The sequence below is a fragment of the Lissotriton vulgaris genome, chromosome 2_1 (genome assembly GCF_964263255.1).
Source record: "Lissotriton vulgaris chromosome 2_1, aLisVul1.2, whole genome shotgun sequence".
NCBI classification, from domain to species: Eukaryota; Metazoa; Chordata; class Amphibia; order Caudata; family Salamandridae; genus Lissotriton; species Lissotriton vulgaris.
The window spans coordinates 1,417,780,399-1,417,801,120 of record NC_141687.1 but is presented as its reverse complement, the minus strand read 5'-3'; the positions used below and the strand labels follow the sequence as shown (position 1 = coordinate 1,417,801,120).

Genomic DNA, 20,722 nt, shown 5'->3' with positions numbered 1-20,722 from the left:
TCTTCACAACGCATTTCTTTAAAAGAAAAAGCAATATCAATTTAAATCAAAATATAGCTTAAGGACATTCCAATGAAACACGATTCCTCTTGGAATATGTATCTGGCATATTTTGTGTTATGATATTAATGCTGCGTGAAGTTCATGCCCGCGTCCGTAATGGCTGTCAACAGGCTAAGAAGGCAGTGACATTCCAATGTCTACTCTGTCTCACAATCTGACCTGTGTTTCGAAGTAGTTGAGACTTTGAAGATTAGTGCCACTGTACTTCACCCTACAACATACATTAGAAGCAAAGGAGTATTTTAGGTCATACCCCAGGAGCACAATATATACAAACCAACAATGAGTCTCATTGCTGTTCATGGGGGTTAAAGTACTGATTTAAATTATCTTTGTCAGGGATGCATATTAAATATTGGGGTACTTAGAAACGTCCTCTTCTAAAAGTACTTTTTAACCAGCAATGAACTTGTAATAAAACAAAACAAGCACCCAGTTACCTGATATCTTAACAACTGAAAACCATGGGCCTCATTTATGAAAAGTGACGCATCGCTGCGTGAAAACAGCAATGCGGCACTTTTCAATGCGCCCTTCTTGCGATACCAATGATGCGTCATGTTTACAGTATGACGCATCATTGTTACAGATATGTCAGTATTTCTGACGTATCTGTATGGCGCAAAAGTGACGCATTGCTGGAGTGTGTCACAAAAGTGACGTAACTCCAGCAATGTGTCCTTTCACATGGGGCAAACCCCATGTGAAAGGGCCTGCGTCAGTCTTACGCCTGCTGTGAGGCAGGCATAAGATATTGACGCATTTGCATCCTAGAAGTGGCGTAGTAAAATCTTATAGATTTCACTGCATCACTTCCATGACCCTTTCTTGCGTCAAAACGCCCCCCCTTGCATACATTATACCTGGTGCAGGTATAATGTGGCGCAGGGGTTTACAAAGTGACGCATCTACCTAGATGCGTCACTTTGTAAATATGGCGCAACAAGGCGCAACATTTTTCGCCACTGGTGCGTCACAAAAAGTGACGCACCGGCAGCGTAAAAGTGACGCACAGCCTCATAAATGAGGCCCCACGTCCTTTAGATTACATTGAATCAGTCATAGTCTCAAGGAATGCTCAACATGCCAGGTGGATTCTGTAAGGACCACCGGACGTGCCACCAACCATCTTGTTACATGCCTCTTGTAAACAATTCTTAATTTTATTCCAGGGATCTTTCTCTTGTTCACTGCACAAGGCAAAACGCCCAGTTATGCATACAAACTAACTATGATGATACGTTTTATTACCATACCATACTAGTCATATTTTCTGAGGTAAAAATGGTTGCAATGGTGATAGCAGTCGAAACGGTAAAATGTACAACTACATAGATACATAATGATCACATTAGTTGAAAAACTGAACACCTAGTAGTTTGGAAATGTGGTGTATCCATGTGCATTGTTCTGTTTTTATTTGTGAACTAATATCTAGGGGGCATATTATCAAGGGGGTTTATCTCCGCTTTTTTTGGCTTTAAAACCCAAGAAAGCAGAGATAAAATTATCTCCCTATTACCTAGCTGTCGCTAACACCAGTTAGCGACAGCTAGTAGGAGATAGCGACCATCTTGGGCCCCGCTTTGCATGTCAGTGAAATTTATCACTAATGGCATGCAAAGTGGGCGTGCCAAGATGTTAGCGACTGGAAACAGTCGCTAACATCGCTATCTCCTATTACCAACTTTTGGAGATATTCGCACTAAGCGCGAATATCTCCAAAAGCTAACACCTGCCCTGAGCAGTTCTTAGCCATGTTATCCAATGGTAGGTGGATAACATGGCTAAGAGCATTAGCTCAGTAATGCATGAATAGCGCTGACTTTTCAGCGATATTCATGCATTTCGGCCGATTTTTATCGCTTAGGAGATAAACCTTGATAATAGCAAGGTTCCTAAGCGATAAAAATCGCCGCAGCTCGGCGATAAAAATATTGCTGCTAAGCCAACATAGCAATAATTATCGCTAGTTGTTGGTAAGGTTTCTTAGTTTAAGACGCAGGAAATGTAATTATGTTTAATGGTCTTCCATTGACATGCTGCCATTGTTAGCATAATATATTTCCATGCTATATTTTCCTCATCTAGTCAGCAGCTAAGTGCATGTGCTTCTCCAGTAAAAAGGCACAGATGCTGCCTGAATGACACTATATCTAATGCCTATGGTTAAGACGAGTATTTAAAACATGATAATGCATTGCCTCCATTACCATATTTTACCCTACTAGAAGAAGCGTGGTTCCCCAATAACCTTTTGTATTCCTAACAATCATGCTGATAAATACCCAGTTTCCAGAGCATGTTTGAGTGCTATGATGTATCAACTCTGTTTACTACATTTATTTGGAGCAGAGTCTGTTTTTTATTTAAATACGCTTTTTGGCTGTCAGGTCCCGTACCATGCGTCAGTGGTAGCCTATGATACAGTTCCAAGATTTTGCTGTTCTGCTCATGTAACTGTCTCAATTGTTTTAAAATCAATAAAGATATGTTCATTAAAATGCTTAAAGCTATGTGATCTGCCTAAAGGCAATATAAAAACTTAATTATGTATTTAGTGTAGAATTCTTATAGGTATGTGTCAAGATAAACACATATTTATCTGCAAATATTACAAAGACGATTGCAAGTTTTTTAAAAGTGCACGTATAACCTTGACCAACATTTAATAAACACCCCCTTTTTTAGATTGTAAGCACTTATAGTCTTAAGGCTACCTGTGGAAAAAATCATTATGTCTACGGTGATGCATTTATGAGATTGTGCCTAAAGCTGAAATTATCTGAGATGCCATATGAAATATGAGTAAGATTGTATCATAGAAAAGATGAGAAATTATTTCTCAAGTGTATAAAATAGTATTTATCCACAGGTAAAGGATATTTTATGCAAACAATGTAGAAATAAAATACAGAGCAGCCAAAGTAGGCGAAGAGAATAAAAATATAGCACAATAAGAAATGTATCAAAAAATGGATGGTAAAAACATTTTCAAGACATTCCTGAATGCATTGTTAATAGGTTTAAAAATGTCTTCTCTGTGATATATTATAAAAGAGAGAAAATGAATAATAAATATCAATCTAGGATTAGTACATCGCCTCGGCTGGAACACCTGTTCACAAGAAAAAGAGCAAACCAGTACAAATTTACAAGACAAGAGAAGAGTGGTCTCTTTATGGAAAATACAAGACGCATTCCATGCTAGCCCTTGTCAGGGTTTCTATTGGTTATTTAGACCTACTCCCAAAATACACAGTTCTGCACAATACAGCATGTATACAATAGTGAAGTATACATGTACACAATGAGTGAAAGGTAAGTACATGCAGATGGAAACACATAGGAACCAATTTTTCTTAGATGGCTCCCAACCAAAAAGAGGAAATGTGAGAAACCATTTGAACTAAGACCTGGAGACATAGAAAACCCTCTTTTCTCTTTCAAGTGGAAGTGCAAAGCACTATTTCATATTAGACTGTTTTCAACAATGGTTTTGGTGGTAGTAAAGCATAAAGCAGACCAAAGATAATCTGAATGAGACGCAAACCTTGCACTAGCATTTCTTCCAGGCATGGCAATGGATCATTTACAAAGCCAACTGGCCAAACATAAGCTTGATTAATAAATATAATTTTCACTCCAGTGAATGAGACTCATTTAATTGAACCTTGATGGGTGAAAGGCTGAGTTAGGCCTACCCAGAAACAAGTCTCTGTAGATGTTATTTTGCCCAATTGAGCCAGCTTGACAACACAACACAGTCATTGTGGACTCTGTAATTCAAGTTCTCTTACTTTATTAACTCCCTCCCACTAGTGTAGACCAATACTTCTATACATCCTTCATAAACAGGCAAAACATATCTTGGCTGAAGAGCTTGCTACAGCACAATTTAATCTTCAAAAATGTGTACATTTAAGAAGAAGAATGATATTTGGAAACCCCATACAGAAAATTCAGACTGATGCTTGAAGGTGATGAATGATCACCAGAGAGAGGCTGAAGAAGGCCATAAAATGAACAGCAGGCCTGGTACTGCTGCATTTCTTATTCAAGATAGCTATTCCTTCACAATTTCTTCAGGTACTTTCAGGCCCAATGACCAGAGTCTGTTTATAAATTACACATACTTTATGAGGCTGCAACCATGTACCTCTCTGTGGCTTTGAAGTACATGACAAAACCTGAACTGCAATGTTACTTTCTGCACCTGCGTATTGGATTAAGGTATATCTAAAGATAATGACTCAGCTCCTGAATTGCATTTGATAAGCAATAGTGACCTCTATGTACACTACACTCATTTTCATTTTTCAGGAAAGATTCTGGTGTATGCAGTATATTGGTTAACTGAATAAAAAAACCTTCTTTTATTCTGAGGGTCACTAACTGACCCATCTGATTTATGCAAACTCAGCTCATAAACTTGGGTAAAGAGAAAAAAGGGTTTTCTATCACACACTTCCAACAGTTGTTGCATTCCATGCAGGTGTGGATCCTGCACACCGAGTGCAGATGGTGCATATGCCAGTCTTTGATTTGCTGGTTCCGCCACCTTCTACAAATGCAGAGTAACTTGTATAATACAAAAGATGGCACACAGATCTGGCATTCGTGCTCCATTCCTTCTTACATTACTAATGAGGGCATTGGTTTTCTTAAGTTGTCTCATCAGAGGAGTATCATAAGATGCGGCTCCATGCCCTCTCAGCTCTCCTTTGGCGAATTCATCCTACAATGCGTAGTGAGTTAGCAAGGCCAAGAACATTGCAGAAGCTTCACACAGATTTACAGCACAGAATACAGGAGTATGTCACCAAGAGACTCAGCCGGCCTGATGTCACAAGAGGCAAGGACTTTTGCTTCAATAAGTTCAAATTAATTGGTTTGCACAAGCTTAATAATGGTTAAGTGACATGTTATCTCAAATGTATGTAAGTACAACACAATACAATTAGTTAAAATAGTCTATAACTGTGAAATGTCCCATTCTAGCAAACTCCTGTTCCTAATCAGGAATCTTCATTTGGTGAGGTTTGGGATGATGGTGGCTGGGGGAGGGGGATGAATGGCGTATAGGCACAGGATAAAACAAATAACTTAATAGATATTAACTGAATGGAAAACAAAAAAAGTTGCTATTATGACAAAACTGCCACATCAACTGAATTTAGTAGTGCACTGAATCTAGAATTTAAAGAGATGATTTGGGGCTGTGTGCTGGTGCCAGGAGCTAGTGTGGTTCTGCCCTCTGTTCCCAAAGCCAAAGGCGGAAGCCGTTCAACCGGCATTGGACCTGACCCACCCCCTTCCTGCACCGGAAGTAGTGAACCCTGTGACTTCAGGAGGGGTGGCGGGCTAAGAAGGTGCACCCTGGGCTCTGAGATCAAAAAACAGAAGGACACGAGTGCAAGGAGTCAAGAAGCACAGGGGAGACTATCCGTACTAGCTGGAGAGGGGCTCAGATTAGACAAGCAGAAAAGAGGGAGTACATCAAGGAACGTCCTCTACCATTAAAAGCGAGGACCTATGAAATTACACAACCTGACCAAAGTATTTAAGTGAAACCTTAACGTCAAATATAATTCAGCGTAACCGTATTGATCTGAAAATAATGTGTTATAATATATAATGTAAGATTTGAACCAATGAAATGCTAGACTGGATCATTGTTTTACATGAGCACTTTAAAACGCCTATTCAATAATTTTTTTGCAATAGTTTTTGGAACTCCAAGAGGAGACATCATCCAGCAGAATAACCATTAATCAGTGATTGTGAATGAATCTGATTACACAGCTGGGGAATTGGCGTTCCAGCATGCTCTTAAAAGTTTTGAACTCCTTAAAACTTGTGAATTTGTAGGTATTCACAAACTTTAGTGATGTACATTACCATCCTTGAAACAGGTGGAAGTATACTTCTGCCAAAGCCAAGAATAAATCCATGTTCAGGGTGAGAAGGAGTGTAAAACACACCCACATTACTAGAAATGGAAACTAACAGGTCTCAATGTAGGAGCAATTATACTCCCCATGGGGAGTAAAGAATAACTAGTGTAAACCTGGTAGGCACCAGCTGTGCTCCTTCCTGTAGCACACACCCCTGCATCAGTTTTGCTGGGTGCACTTTTAAATCTGATGAACATGGACTAGTGTCTTTGGACCAGGTGTTATCAGATCTGTTACTTGTGGACATGATAACTACAGGCCTGTAGAAACTGGGGTACCCAGGATGCCCCAGAGCAGTATCCCCACCTGACATACCGCTCAAGGGGCACTTATAATGTTAGCCTATGTGGAATTAAGTGTGTGTAAGTGCTTATACACGTGGGAAATCCTGGAAAACTCCAACTGCTGATTCCCAGGAGCACTCCAAAAAATATTTGTGAATTCCAAAATGTGGTACATTTATACCCAACACAGGTGTAAACCTATGGGTGTTGATTTAAACATTTTTCTGAAGTGTACCCATAGTGTCTTTCTCCGAGACAGAGGATATGATGTACATCTGCCATATTTCTTTGAATGGTAGTTTTTTTATTTTAAAGTTCAGTCCCTGATCCTGCAAACTCACACTCCATGTGGTCCGTTCTTACCGTGCTCGTAAGTTTGGAGACATCCTGTGCCAACAGGATGTCAGGTCGCCCAACAATCGATATACCCCGACCTGCTTCTTTACGTGCTTTAGCTTTGTATTGAACCTAAGACAGATACAGACATTTTCCATCAGTCAATGCATGGATAATGTGAAACTTCATTTGTAATGAGCCTTGAAACTTCTTAACATTCATGTTCTTGGATTACCTGTAATCTCTGAATTTGAATATGCTATTGTTATTTTACAACATGGTGATGACCCTTAAGACAGAACTATGGCCCTAACACTATTAACATGAGCTGTTTCTGCTTCATTTACTCAAACAATGCAATTAGCACAGGTGTTATGCAAAGAAGTCAACGCACAATGAATGATTTAAAGCTAGAGGGGCATATTTACAGTGAGCTAGCACAGTCACAGCATCATCATTGGTTATGTAGTAGTGGCACAATCAGTGCTCCACACTGCTCCATATTTACAAACTGACACATTGGGCCCAATGTATCAGTATGTAGAAGCCTGCATCACATTAAACCTGCGCCAGGTATAATGAATACAGGGTTTGCGTGTTTCCGCGTTAAAAGCCACATAGAACTGACACAGTGAACTTTGCAACTTTTCAATGCATCACTCTATGACTTGACTGCGTCAAAATTCCTTTGCCTTCTCAAACCAGGCATAAGGATTGATGCAGGGCTTTTCACATGGGACTCGCCTCTGTGTTCTGCCAGAGTTGCTGGAGTTGCGTCAGTCTTACGGCCAACTACAGCAAAGCGTCACTTTACCGCCAAGAGATGCGTCAGAATTTCTGACGCATCCCTGAATCCTTGCGCCATGGATCACTGTATTGTAAATGCAGTGCATCCCTAGCGTTGTTAGGGCATTTGCGACAGGTACAATAAGTCTGACGCATCAATGGTGATGCATCAGTTCTGTAAATATGCACCTAAGTGCTGCAAAGTAGTTGAATTCGGCCTTCCCAAATATATGCTCTACAACTTGCAACCATTCAAAATTATGGCAGCATGACTGGTTTGTTGTCACCTTCAGAGAACCGGGCCTCATTTACGAAAAGTTTTGCATCACTGCGGTAAAACAGCGATGCAAAACTTTTCAGTGCACCTTCCTTGCGACACCAAGGATTGACAGATACATCAATAATCCTGTTGGTGCAAACATGGCGCATTGCTGGAGTGTGTCTGGAAACAGACGAAACTCCAGCAATGTGTCCTTTCACATGGGACAAGCCCCATGTGAAAAGGCCTGCATCACCCCTTATGCCTGCTTCAACCAGGCGTAATGATCTGACGCAGTGAAGCTGAAGAAGTGTTGCAGTAAAATTTCATGGATTTGACTGCGACACTTCTAAGAGCCTTTTCTACGCCGGAAAGCCCACCATGCAAAGATTATACCTGTCACAGGTAGAATGTAGCGCAGGGGCTTACAAAGTGACGCATCTGCCTAGATGCGTCACTTTGTAAATATAGAGCAATGTGGCACATTTTTTTTATGCCGCTGTAGCATCACAAAAAGTGACACAATGGCAGCGTAAGGGCCTCATAAATAAGGCCCACCATTTCTTGCTCGTTTGGCTGCTGATCAATAAGAGTGTCCTATTCAAGTTTCATTGCATTTTCCATAAATCTCTCACCAGCTCTGGCTCTGCATTTTTGATCTCGTATTTCTCCATCTATATTGCTACGTGTGACCCTTTCTCTTCATTCATGCACATTTTCACTGTAACTCTGGTAAGATGTTCCTTCTTCTACCTTGATGTTAAATCCTGGACCAGTCTTCAAGAAGCAATTAGGAAGATGGCATGATTGTCATCTTTCCTTCTCAAGACTGTTAAAACATGTCTCTTTTTCTGGACTTCTGGTCCTGGGCACCAATGTCTGCACCCACCATCACTGTTCACACTTACAAGTACTATTCATGCATTCACTCAGGATTGAAAACACAATTCACAAGATACTCACATCACTCACTAACTTGGCCACTTGGGTTGCTTTCTTAATATCTGGTCGATCAGCGATGGAAGTGTAATTCAACTTAGACTTGGCATCCTTCTTATAAGCAACCTAAGAGTAAAAAGAAGCACACTTGTATCACTAGAATGTTGACTCATGATGACCATACAATGAGATGCATATTCACCCTATCTGCTTTCAGAATTTGTATTCTCTAACTGAATAGTAAGTACATATGTATACAATTGAAAGTCCATTTAGGGAATTATACACATATTTTATCAATTCACAGCTCAAATATATAGTGCTTAATTTGTAAAGTACCGGGGAACACATTTTTCTAAGAAGTCAGTCGGTGCTGCAACTGAATGTCAGGGCTGCCGATTACCAAGGCTGTCTAGTCTTTATTTCACCTCATGTCTCTTGTATCCAACAATAAACTATCCCTGCCTGAGGTTCTGTGACAATTAAAGTGGTGTTTTCGACTCGTTCGGATATGAACTAGTTTGGTATCTATTAACCGCAAATGACGAGTTTAGTGGGTGTACGCGTTTTTGCTACGCTGGCCTGAACCGTTCATCTTATTCGTGGGTTTCTTCATCTGAACCCACGGGTTCCATTTTAGATACAGCAGCCATTTTGTCTCTTGCCCTCAAGTAGCCAGCGAACGGACACTGTTCGCTTCGTGACCCTGGGATTCCCAAGCTCTTGCGGAAGACACGTGTTCCTTTGAGGGTGTCTTTATGACGAGGGGGATGACACTGCAAAGGCAGATGGCCCCGCTCGAGGCTCATCTTGCCGGTCTATTGTTTCAGCCGTGCATTCATTAGGCATGTCTCCTTTGATCCTGCAATCGTGTTTCCGATATCACCCCCGTACACTCTTTTCAATCTATTGACTATCTTTGGCTTTCCCTGCACCTTTTTCTGACTCTTTCCTTAACTCGTTTACAGCCGGAATGGAATGTACTTAATGGTGGGATAACGTACTTTTACAGTTGGGAACCGGCGATGCTACTGTAATTATGTTCCGGGACCCTGAATACATGAAAGCGACCCTTTTGAAGTTTACTGTGGGAACTGAGTTGTAACCTTTTGTTCGCCATGTTGTGCTATGACAGAAATATGTATAAACGGAGCGATCCACAGTTGCAATTTGAAGCAGTCTCCTAGAACCTACATGCGTTGTACTTCTTGTGACTTCTGTGTTCCCTGCAGTAAATAAACTTCGATCTTTGACGCCGAAGGAAGTGTCCCGTGTCTCTGTCATTTGTACGCCGGAACAGGTAACCCACGAAGGTTTCAGGTGTTGTCCCCTGGCACCGCTGGGCCTTAGAATAGCCCAGTCCTTCAGTTGGCGCCCAACGTCGGGCGACATCAGCGGTACCGGTCCAAAGCCCGACGATCGTGAGGAACTTCGTGTGAAATCTCCGAGGGAAGGTGCACCCCGCTTCATCGATCCTGTTGTCGAAACAAGTGGCCCGAAGACTTTTCCCGCGAAGATCCCCGCCTCCTGACGGCTGCGACGGACTGATGCCCTGACTGTCGACCTGTTTTGGCGCCTGGCGTAGTCCTTAGTACAGCGAGACGATTGACGGGCCTTCCTGGTGACGCCATTGCTCTTTCAGTTAAGTATTTGTGGGTCGTTCCCAGAGTCCTTGGTTGTTGTTAAAACTTGGTTGTTTGCATGGTTCCATTGCATTTGTGGTTCTTAGTATTTGGTTCTTAGTTATTGGGTTTTATTTGACAATTGCAATTGCCAAAAACCAAGGGTCTTGCATTTTTGCGAAGATATCGTAAAACGATAACCCTTGAAGTTTGTGAAACTCGGTTAGTGTGCACGATGCCTGGCCGTAGTACTTTGTTTAGTTGCTTTAAACGTTGCGGTGCGGATTCCCGATTGGAGGACTCATGTCCGATACCTCCAGTTGGAACTCCGGTCTATGAGCTATATAGTCGCCATGGAGTGGGTCCTATCGCATATAATGATTGCTGGATCCGCTACACTAAAGATGATGGTGTCCTTAGTTGGCCACCCCATGGTAGCTTCGAAACAGCAATTTTGGATACTCTTGAAGCAAAATTGTTCAAAAAGAAATCTAGGCGGGCCATGTTTGATTCCTTTCGGTTATGGCGTAAAGAAGCCAAGCAAAAAGAAATCAAACAGCTTAAACTAAATAAGAGGGAAGGTATCGTTACGACGATGAGAAATGCAGAGCAGTTTCAGCGAGACAAAGAAGAGAAGGAAAAGGAAGTTTTTGATAGATTGCAACGTATGGCGGTGGATAAGTGTTATCCCGTTTTACCGTCGAGTACTGATAAGAAAGGAGAGGAAGCAGTAGAGGACCCTTTGTTGTCCTATCTACTGAAGTCACCACCTCCATACGCACAGGATACTACAGCTCCTGTGGTTCCCCCTGTTCCTCAACCTGTTGTTCCGGCAGCTGCTGGTCAGCCTGTCGCGATTCCCGTTCTTCCAAATCCTCTTGTGCCTCAAGTCGTCCCTATTGCTTTACCTGCTCCTGTTCCTACTGCTCCACTGCCTATACCTTCTCAGTCTGCTGTTCCCGCTACTTCTGCTCTTTTAGCTACTCCTACTGCTCCTACTGCTCCTGTGTTTAGTCCCCATGTTGTTGCCCCTGTACTTCTCTCCTCTTCTCCGTCTGTCCGTAGTCGCATTCCTAATGCTGTCGCTAACCTTTACTCTCCTTTTGGACCGATCCTCGGGTCCGATGTTTCCGATGTCCCTCAACGACGAAGTCAGATTCCTGGTGGTAGGGAGAGTGATACGTTAATTAGAATGGCGCGAAATTGGATTAGGTATCCCGTTAAAAACACCTCACGCATAATTTTTGAGACGTTCTCTCAATTTAATGAGCCCACACAGAGATTTGTGTTTGAGGAAATGTGTAAATGTTTACGAGAAGTGATGGATAATGATGAAGTAGATAATGTGCCGCCCGAAGTGACTGAACTTCAGCATCAGTTTTCGAGTGGTATGATTGTGGGTAGTAATGTTTGACGTGCTGTAGAACATCTTCTATCTTTTCGGCCTACTGTAATACCTCGCGCATTGTTTAAAGATGAAACTGAGGAGTGGATGGCAAATCCTGGTCAATATCCCATGCGAGAAGTCCCCCCAGTATGGATGCCGGGTGATGCGACTGTCAATCCTGCTATTTTGCCACACTTCCAGAGAGTTTGGATACATCTCCCATGGAAGCGATCAGAAGTTTTGCAGGTGAAACAAACTTTGCCTGACCCCCGCAAGAATCCTGCAGGTTATTATAAAGAGTTCTCCCAATTAGTGGATGCTACTATTATGAATCTTGCCGATATCGATATGTTGTTCGGCAACGTAGTACCTCAACCGGTTTGGGGGAAAATACGTCAAGAGAATCACGCAGCTGAGGCGGTGATTGGGCTGCACTTGTAGCGGCTGACGCATTACAGGTTGGTGGGGCTAAGCCTGAACAGTTAATTACGGCCCTGCCTCAAAGAATCATTACACTAATGAAGACACTTATGCCAGCAATGAGAGTTAATTGGGATAAACTGTCTGCGTGCAAGCAAAAGAAGGACGAGAGTGTCTCCGATTTCTTTACGAGATTTGAGGAGGCATTCATCGATCACAGTGGTCAGGATATGAGCACTGAGGGAGGTCAGCGGTTGTTCGTAGATAAATTTGTATCGAATTTGTTGCCTGACCTTAGCAACAAATTAAAAAATTCTGAGAGTTCGTGGGCTGTCTCTACCTCTGCTCAGATATTAGCTACGGCTCAATATTACGAAAATAGGGAGAAGGAGGAAAGTGATCGTGCGGATAAGAAAACAAAGGATCTCAAAACCAAAGTTCTGTTACAGCAAGCGTATCCTCCACGCTCAAATCAAAATGACTCTCAGCAGCGAAATAGATCGCAACCACAATCATCTAGGTCACAGTCGCGTAATGACTCCTCCACGCCGAGATCTATGCTCGGATATAATCAATGTGCATACTGTAGAGGTGAGGGCCATTTAAAGTTTGATTGTCCGGTTTTGCGCGACCGAAATAGTGGTGGTTCGGCTCGAGGAGGCCGTAGTGGTCCTCAACAGGCTTCGCGTGGTAGAGGTCGTGGTGTTACTCAACATCAAAATGAGCGTTCTAATAATTCGTCTGATTCTAACAATTGCTTTGATCAGCGTGGTTCATCGTCAGGTAGATCTGCACAGTATCATGTGGATGACTGTTACGTCGAGCATAATATTGATGACGGTAATTACTAGGACAGCCACAGACAAAGAGAGGGAGTAGTATCAGTTCCGGTTGATCAGAGAGGGCCTTACGTTGCAGTTGTCACATCGGGCGTAGTTGAGCCTTTTCTGTTGGACACTGGTGCAGCGAAAAGTTCCATCATGCATTCGAAACTCCCTGGCGCACCTTTGTCTGGCTTAACAAATGTTTCCGTTGGATTCTCTGGCACACCCGTTAGCAATCCGGTTTCTAGCCCTTTGCCCCTTACAATTGGGCCTCGTGAGCTGAAAGCTCCTTTGATTTTGACTACTGGTTGTGGTGAAAATCTTTTGGGCTTGGATTTGCTGAAACGGTTATATGCGACCTTGTACTGTCTCCTGCGGGAGTGGAGCTTAATTTGGGTCAGAGAGTGATCTCTCCTATGTACTTGTCAACTGATAAGCTCCCAACGGAATTGAGTTCTCTTCCTGAATCTTTGTGGGCAACAGGTCCCAATGACGTGGGCCTGCTTGACATCTCACCTTATGTTGTCCAACTGAAATCGAATGTGCGGTTGCCACGTATTCCCCAGTATCGTATCTCTCTTGATGGTGAACGAGCGTTGTTAGAGATCATCTATGATTTGATCAAGAAAGATGTTATCGAGGAAACTCAGGGAAACGTGTGTAATAGTCCTGTGTTACCTATCTTGAAACGCACTGATCCATCCAAGCCTCCTGTTTACCGTTTTGTTATTGATTCACGGGAGGTGAACAAAATTGTGATTCCACAATTTCCTGTGGTGCCTGACATTACAGCTTTACTGACTCTGATTCCAGCTTCTGCTTCTTGGTTCTCAGTGATCGATCTGAAAAATGCTTTCTTTAGCATTCCGATTGCTGAGGAAAGCAGAGATCTATTCGGTTTCTCATTAGGTGGTCGCAGCTTTAGGTTTAAACGCGCTCCTCAGGGCTATTGTGAGCATCCATCGATATACAGCCAAGCCCTGAAGAGTCAACTCGATGCGTTTGTGTTACCGGCTGGTGCGGCCTTGATCCAATATGTTGATGACTTGCTGGTGGCTGCTGACACAAAAGAGATCTGCAAAACTGCTACAGTATCGCTGTTACAGCATCTCTTTGACTTACATCACAAGGTGTCACCTTCTAAACTACAATATTGTTGTCAAGAAGTAACCTATCTAGGTCACTTATTGTCAAAGGAGGGAAGAAGGTTGACCCCAGAGAGAATCGCAGCGATCGCTCAAATGACTGTGCCAACAACTCAGAGAGATGTGCGTGCCTTTCTAGGTATCACGTCATACTGCAGGCAATGGATTCCAAATTTCTCATTGTTAGCGAAGCCATTGGTAGCCCTCACGTGCAAGGATGTTCCAACTCCTTTGCCATGGACCGAAGAGTGTCAGAGAAGTTTTTCTGAATTGCGTGATGCGTTGTGTTCGGCTCCTGTGTTAGGTTCTCCTGACTACAGTAAGCCGTTTACACTATACGTTCACGAGAGAGAGGGTTGTGTGTTGAGTGTTTTGACGCAGCAATTTGGTGGTAAGCAGCGTCCTTGTGCATATTTTTCCTCGACCTTGGACCCAGTAGCTAGAGCGTTGCCGAGTTGTCTAAGAGCGACAGCGGCGGCTGCGGTGTCCATTCGACAATCTGCAGGATTGGTCATGGATAATATGCTTACGGTAATGGTTCCGCATGCAGTTGACACTCTCTTAAATCGTACAAAGACTCAACACTTGACGAGCGCAAGGTTGTCCGGTTACGAGTTGACGCTTTTGGCAAGTCATATACAAATAAAGCGCTGTAATGTACTAAACCCGGCGACGTTGTTGCCGACAAATATGGAATCAGATGATCTACCACCACATGATTGCTATTTGCGAACTGAGGAAGAAACGAAGGGTCGTGTTGACCTAAAAAACACCTCATTGGCAGATCCCGATGGTACCTTGTATGTTGATGGTTCGTGTTTTAAGTTGCCGAATGGTGATGTGCATGCTGTAGTGACGTTGAGTACGGTTGTGGAAACTGCGAGATTGAATCAGAATTCTGCGCAGGCGGCAGAGTTGATTGCGTTGACGAGAGCGTGTGTTTTGTCAAAGGGAAAGCGAGTGAATGTGTTTACTGATAGCCAGTACGCATTTGGCGTTGCACATAGCTTTGGTCGATTGTGGAGAGAAAGAGGCTTTATGACATCGCATGGTACGAAGATCCAACACGGCCAGCTCGTGAACGATCTTTTGGATGCACTTACTTTGCCTAAGCAGGTGGCGATTATTAAATATAGTGCGCACCGAAAGGTGACGGATGATGTTGGTCGTGGTAATGCGTTTGCGGATGAGACTGCTAAAGAGGCAGCTAGAAACCTCGCAACCCGAATGTATGTTACGAGTTCAGTGAGGTGGCCGTCAGAGACTGGTATGTGTGAGGACACTGTTGAGAGCGTGAAAGCGATTCAGAATGAGGCCACCGAAACTGAAAAGACTAAGTGGAAAGAGAGCACGGGAAAGTTAGATGCGCAAGGATGTTGGATTGATTTGTCGGAAAGTCAGAAGTGGATGTTGCCGGATGCATATGTGCTAGCTGTCATGACTATGGAGCACAGCTTGTCACATATTAGCGCGAAAGGTATATGTAAGTTGCTGTCCCCTGTATGGAAGAATGATGGTATCGCTAAGTGTGCTGAGAGAGTGGTTAAGAATTGTATGGTATGTATGATGTACAATCCCGGCAAGGGCACCCCACACCACCTGGCCATTTTGCTCCTCCTACATGTCCCTTTGAGGTCATCCAACTGGACTTCATCCATATGGAGAGATGTAATAACCTGAAGTACATTTTAGTTGTGGTTTGTGCGTTCTCCAGATGGATCGAAGCCTATCCTCTCAAAGACAATACTGCCCTGTCCACTGCGAAAGTCCTACTGAAAGAATACTTTCCTCGGTATGGAATGCCACGGATTGTATGGTCAGATAACGGAAGTGAGTTTGTGGGGAGTGTGATGAAGAGTGTGTGTAAGGGCCTTGGAATTAGACAAAAATTCCACAGTGCCAATCATCCCCAGTCAGCAGGTTTGGTTGAAGAGTACAATGGTACTCTGAAACTGAAACTTGCTAAAATCCAAGCTACTACTGGTTTGTCATGGCCTGATGCCTTGCCTTTGGCTCTCTTGTCGACCAGGGCGACTGTACACTCTCGAGTAGGGCTTAGCCCATATGAGATTGTGTTTGGCCGTCCTGCGAATGTTTGGGGAGTCCCTAGGCCTAAGGCCTTTGATAGTCTTGAATACCCAATGTTAATTGATTATCTTCATGATCTGACTGCTAAACTGAGGTTAATTCATCAACAGGTCTTTGAAGCACTGCCGGCACAGACAGAGGGTCCTGGACATCGGCTCCAACCGGGTGACTGGGTGGTTACCCGTAATTTTGGCAGGAAGCGCAATTTGGAGCCGAGATTCGTGGGCCCGTTTCAGGTCCTCCTTGCCACAAGAACTGCAGTTCGTTTGGAAGGCCGGAAAAATTGGGTGCATGCCACCCACACCAAAAAGGTGCCTATACCTTTACCAGCGGATTCGTGGGTGAGGACAGGAATCTCCGCAACAGAAACAGAAACTCCAGCAAAATTTGTGCCGTTCAGTGATGCCCAGCTTGTAGAAGATACTTCATTGCAGTCAGATACACTTGTTGAACCTTTGTCATTGGAGAACTCGAGACTTGAACTATCATCTGATCGACAGGACTCTGTTCCGCAACCTGAACAATTATTCGAAGAGCAGACTCGTCCTGGAAGAAGCAGATATTTTCTTCGCTCTCACAACAGAGACTAATAAAACACTCTTTGCCTTTTTTCCCCTTTTTGAAATTCATATTACCCCTTATTGTCATTTTGAACATTATGAACAATCGTAGCCTCTAATAATTTTTTGAGTTCTTTTCCACGTGTGTTTTTCCACAGCTAGGAGATTTTGTATTACACTTGAATGCTTGATTAAAGAACCTTACATCCGGGTTGACCGTAGGGCTGTGCGGGTACTTCCTTCTGTTTAGCAGGTTCCTGACACTAGGTCGGTACTTTTGTCGATTCCTAGGACCTCCTGGGAATTGATAATCGCTACTCAGAACGAAGTGCGTCAAGAACGTTGCGGACGGTTTTTAGAGGATGAAATTCTCAAAGTTGTCGGAAGTGGAGAAGACTCTAGCCCAAAGATCAACACTACACAGGGTTGTACGAACCAAATGCTTTCTGTTTCAGGTGTTCCTGCTGTTCTTGACTGTTTCCATGTTATTGATGGGTGGAGTATATTTCGGATTACAGTCGTTATTGCCTTCTGCTCTACCTACTTCTTCTTCTGAACCAAAATCTACTCCCACTGTTTCTCCACATTCCTTTCACCCTCTACCCCAACACGAACAGGTTAGACGTGCGGAATTCATGAATAACTCCTTTGTTCAGCTTCTTCATCAACATCAGTTGGTGATGAATACTACCAATTGTTGGGTGTGTGGGTTAATGCCACATACCATGGATAGGGGAATTCCGTATTTGGTTCTTCCTTACAGTTCCCAGGGGTCAGCTCGAGCATTCCAAACTATGTTTCGTAGCGCACTAGATTCCTACCCCCATCGAGAGCCACGCACTGCAGATCATGGTCCTGGCCCGTACCACAAGCCTTTGGCAAGAGCGATTGCTGACTTAGATAGAGATATTTTTGACGCATCGCTTATTCCAGAGGAAGAGGTGCGAGCATACAGAGATCTGAGTGAGGCTGAGTATAGCATGTCAGTGGGTGATAGACAGCTTAAAAGCTCGTCTCCGATCTGGATCGTACCCCATCTTGGTAATTTCTGCTTGAAAGGTCTTGGCCGAAGCCCGCGAGCTCAGCTTGGGAGGAGTTCTTGCACTGAAACGTATGTTTTACCAACGTCCTCTTCCCCTGTTCTTTTGACTGCCAAGGGTACATACTTTGTATGTTACGACCGCGCATATACATGGTTGCCTCGTGACTTCTCGGGCACCTGTTATATTGCGAATCTGTTGCCACCGACTTTCACAGTCGCCTCAGACTATCACAAGACTAGAGTTGTGAGAGGCGTTATTAGCGAAGAAGACACTGCCGGTCAAGAAGCAGGAGACTTCTTTAAGGGTTTCTTGCCGTTTTGGGGACCTATGATCAATATTAGGAACCTGAGACAGTTGACTCGAGTGGTGGAATCGACTGCTAATATAACTGCAAGTGCTCTTGGTAATCTGACAGCAGACTTCCGGCGGACAGGCTTATGACGTTGCAAAACCGTACGGTTTTAGACGTTGTTCTTGCAGATAGAGGTGGTGTATGTAAGGTGATCCATTCGAGTTGCTGCATTTTCATCCCTGATAACGCTCCAACTGTCTATCAAGCCATCTCGAAGTTGCACAAGATCTCCGAGTCCATACACGTGGACGTAGGTGTTTAGACGCTACTAGGATGGTTTTGGGGCCTGATGTCGACGTGGGGTTGGAAGATTCTGATGATCATTGGGGTTGTTGTAGCATTTCTGTTTACGTGTTGTCTTTGTGTGCAGTGTGGTCCTGCCTTATGTGGCCTCTGTGCTAGGACGTGTATAAGACGGCCATCTGTTACCAAGGAAGCATTGATGGATAGAATGATGTTGCAGCAACATCTGGATGATCTGATGAATATCGAGATCGATTCTGATATCGACTAGTGCTTGCCTACATGAGGGCAAAAGGAGCGTCTGAGGTTCTGTGACAATTAAAGTGGTGTTTTCGACTCGTTCGAATGTGGACGAGTTTGGTATCTATGAACCGCAAATGACAAGTTTAGTGGGTGTACGCGTTTTCGCTACGCTGGCCTGAACCGTTCGTCTTATTCGTGGGTTTCTTCATCTGAACCCACGGGTTCCATTTTAGATACAGCAGCCATTTTGTCTCTTGCCCTCAAGTAGCCAGCGAACGGACACTGTTCGCTTCGTGACCCTGGCATTCCCAAGCTCTTGCGGAAGACACGTGTTCCTTTGAGGGTGTCTTTATGACGAGGGGGATGACACTGCAAAGGCAGATGGCCCCGCTCGAGGCTCATCTTGCCGTGCCGGTCTATTGTTTCAGCCGTGCATTCATTAGGCATGTTTCCTTTGATCCTGCAATCGTGTTTCCGATATCACCCCTTTACACTCTTTTCAATCTATTGACTATCTTTGCCTTTCCTTGCACCTGTTTCTGACTCTTTCCTTAACTCGTTTACAGCCGGAATGGAATGTACTTAATGGTGGGATAACGTACTTTTACAGTTGGGAACAGGCGATGCTACTGTAATTATGTTCCGGGACCCTGAATACATGAAAGCCACCCTTTTGAAGTTTACTGTGGGAACTGAGTTGTAACCTTTTGTTCGCCATGTTGTGCTATGACAGAAATATGTATAAAAGGAGCGATCCACAGTTGCAATTTGAAGCAGTCTCCTAGAACCTACATGCGTTGTACTTCTTGTGACTTCTGTGTTCCCTGCAGTAAATAAACTTCGATCTTTGACGCCGAAGGAAGTGTCCCGTGTTTCTGTCATTTGTACGCCGGAACAGGTAACCCACGAAGGTTTCAGGTGTTGTCCCCTGGCACCGCTGGGCCTTAGAATAGCCCAGTCCTTCATGCCCCTATATCACACTGCCATAGGTTCACAATAAACTATCCCTGCCCCTATATCACACTGCCATAGGTTCCTTTTCATCCTGATTCTCCCTTTGCCACTTTTTTCATCTTTCTATTCCTCTTTCCTCCTCTCTTTGCTGCTTTTCTCTCTCTTGTCCTGGTTCAAAGTCTGATGGTTAAAAAGTCCTGGTCCTCAAATAAGAATGTCGGCGGGCCTCATTTGCAACCACCAGCACAAACGAATCACTGTGAGTATATACTTGTAAGAAAACCAGTTGCTCTTGAGTAAAACAAAGGCAAGTGTGTTTAGAAGGGCAGGAGTCTTTTTTTTGCTGTTGGGACCTATTATGTGAAAAATGAGAAACCCTCACATAATGAATAAAATAAAATACAGCATATTTTGGGCACTAGTGAAAGCAATCCTTTTCACACATTGGATACAATTTATTTGGTAAATGATTCCAGGCCAGTAAGTTTAGAGTTGTATTGTCGCATGGAAAGCTGTTAGGTTAGGAGTAGGATTAGTTTAGGATAGAGTTAGTCCTTTCTTCAGAATAATGTTTACCTTGAGGGTTAGGTCTAGAGTTACAACAGAAGTTAGTAGGAGGTTTATTCTCTGCATATCCCTAGGATGAATATTACTGTCAATGGTAGTCATTTTGTTAACCTTCAGGGATGCTTCTTCGCATGTGCCATTGGAATGTAAAATTCCTTTTGCTGTGGACTTTTTATAATATCTTCCTCATAAAAAGATTCCTTAATTTTTGTATTTATCTAACCTAGATCATACATTAATAGTCAAGGAGTTAGCATATTGGCAAGCAATGGTAGTGCACTTTCTCTATCAAAATCACAAACATACACCAAAACGTACTAGCAATGTTATCAAGAGTAACTCATTTTTCAACATATTGAGCATTTAAGAATGTAATAAAGCAAATATGAGCAATTTATAATTCACTGCATTGATATGGAATGGTCTAAATATTTTTGGGAATTCATTTTAGGATGAATTTAAATATCATCAACAGGTCATAGAGGTTTAGTACAGCTTTTTAAGCTTTCGAGGGTGTCTTATGCCAGACTCAATCCCAGAAACAAAAGCAGGTTGTTTATATGGACGTCACCTACATAAGGCCTGTGCCATGCCACCTGAGATTGGGTTGCATCTGGGTGAGGTGCAACCACTCAGGGCACTTTAAGAAA

The 20,722-nt window shown here is 43.3% G+C and overlaps 1 protein-coding gene across 44 annotated transcripts in view; it reads right to left on the bottom strand.

Moving 5' to 3' along the window:
* NEB (nebulin) overlaps positions 1-20,722 on the bottom strand; it is a 402,407-nt gene that overhangs the window by 69,904 nt on the left and 311,781 nt on the right. For 33 of the 44 annotated variants that reach the window (XM_086957193.1, XM_086957196.1, XM_086957192.1 and 30 more), the window contains 3 exons: positions 8,649-8,750; positions 6,668-6,772; positions 4,703-4,801 (listed from right to left, as the gene is read on the bottom strand). In XM_086957193.1, the coding sequence (XP_086813319.1) occupies positions 4,703-4,801; positions 6,668-6,772; positions 8,649-8,750 (306 nt within the window). The remainder of the gene's footprint in view (positions 1-4,702; positions 4,802-6,667; positions 6,773-8,648; positions 8,751-20,722) is intronic. The other 11 variants (XM_086957200.1, XM_086957214.1, XM_086957222.1 and 8 more) reach the window with 1 other exon arrangement.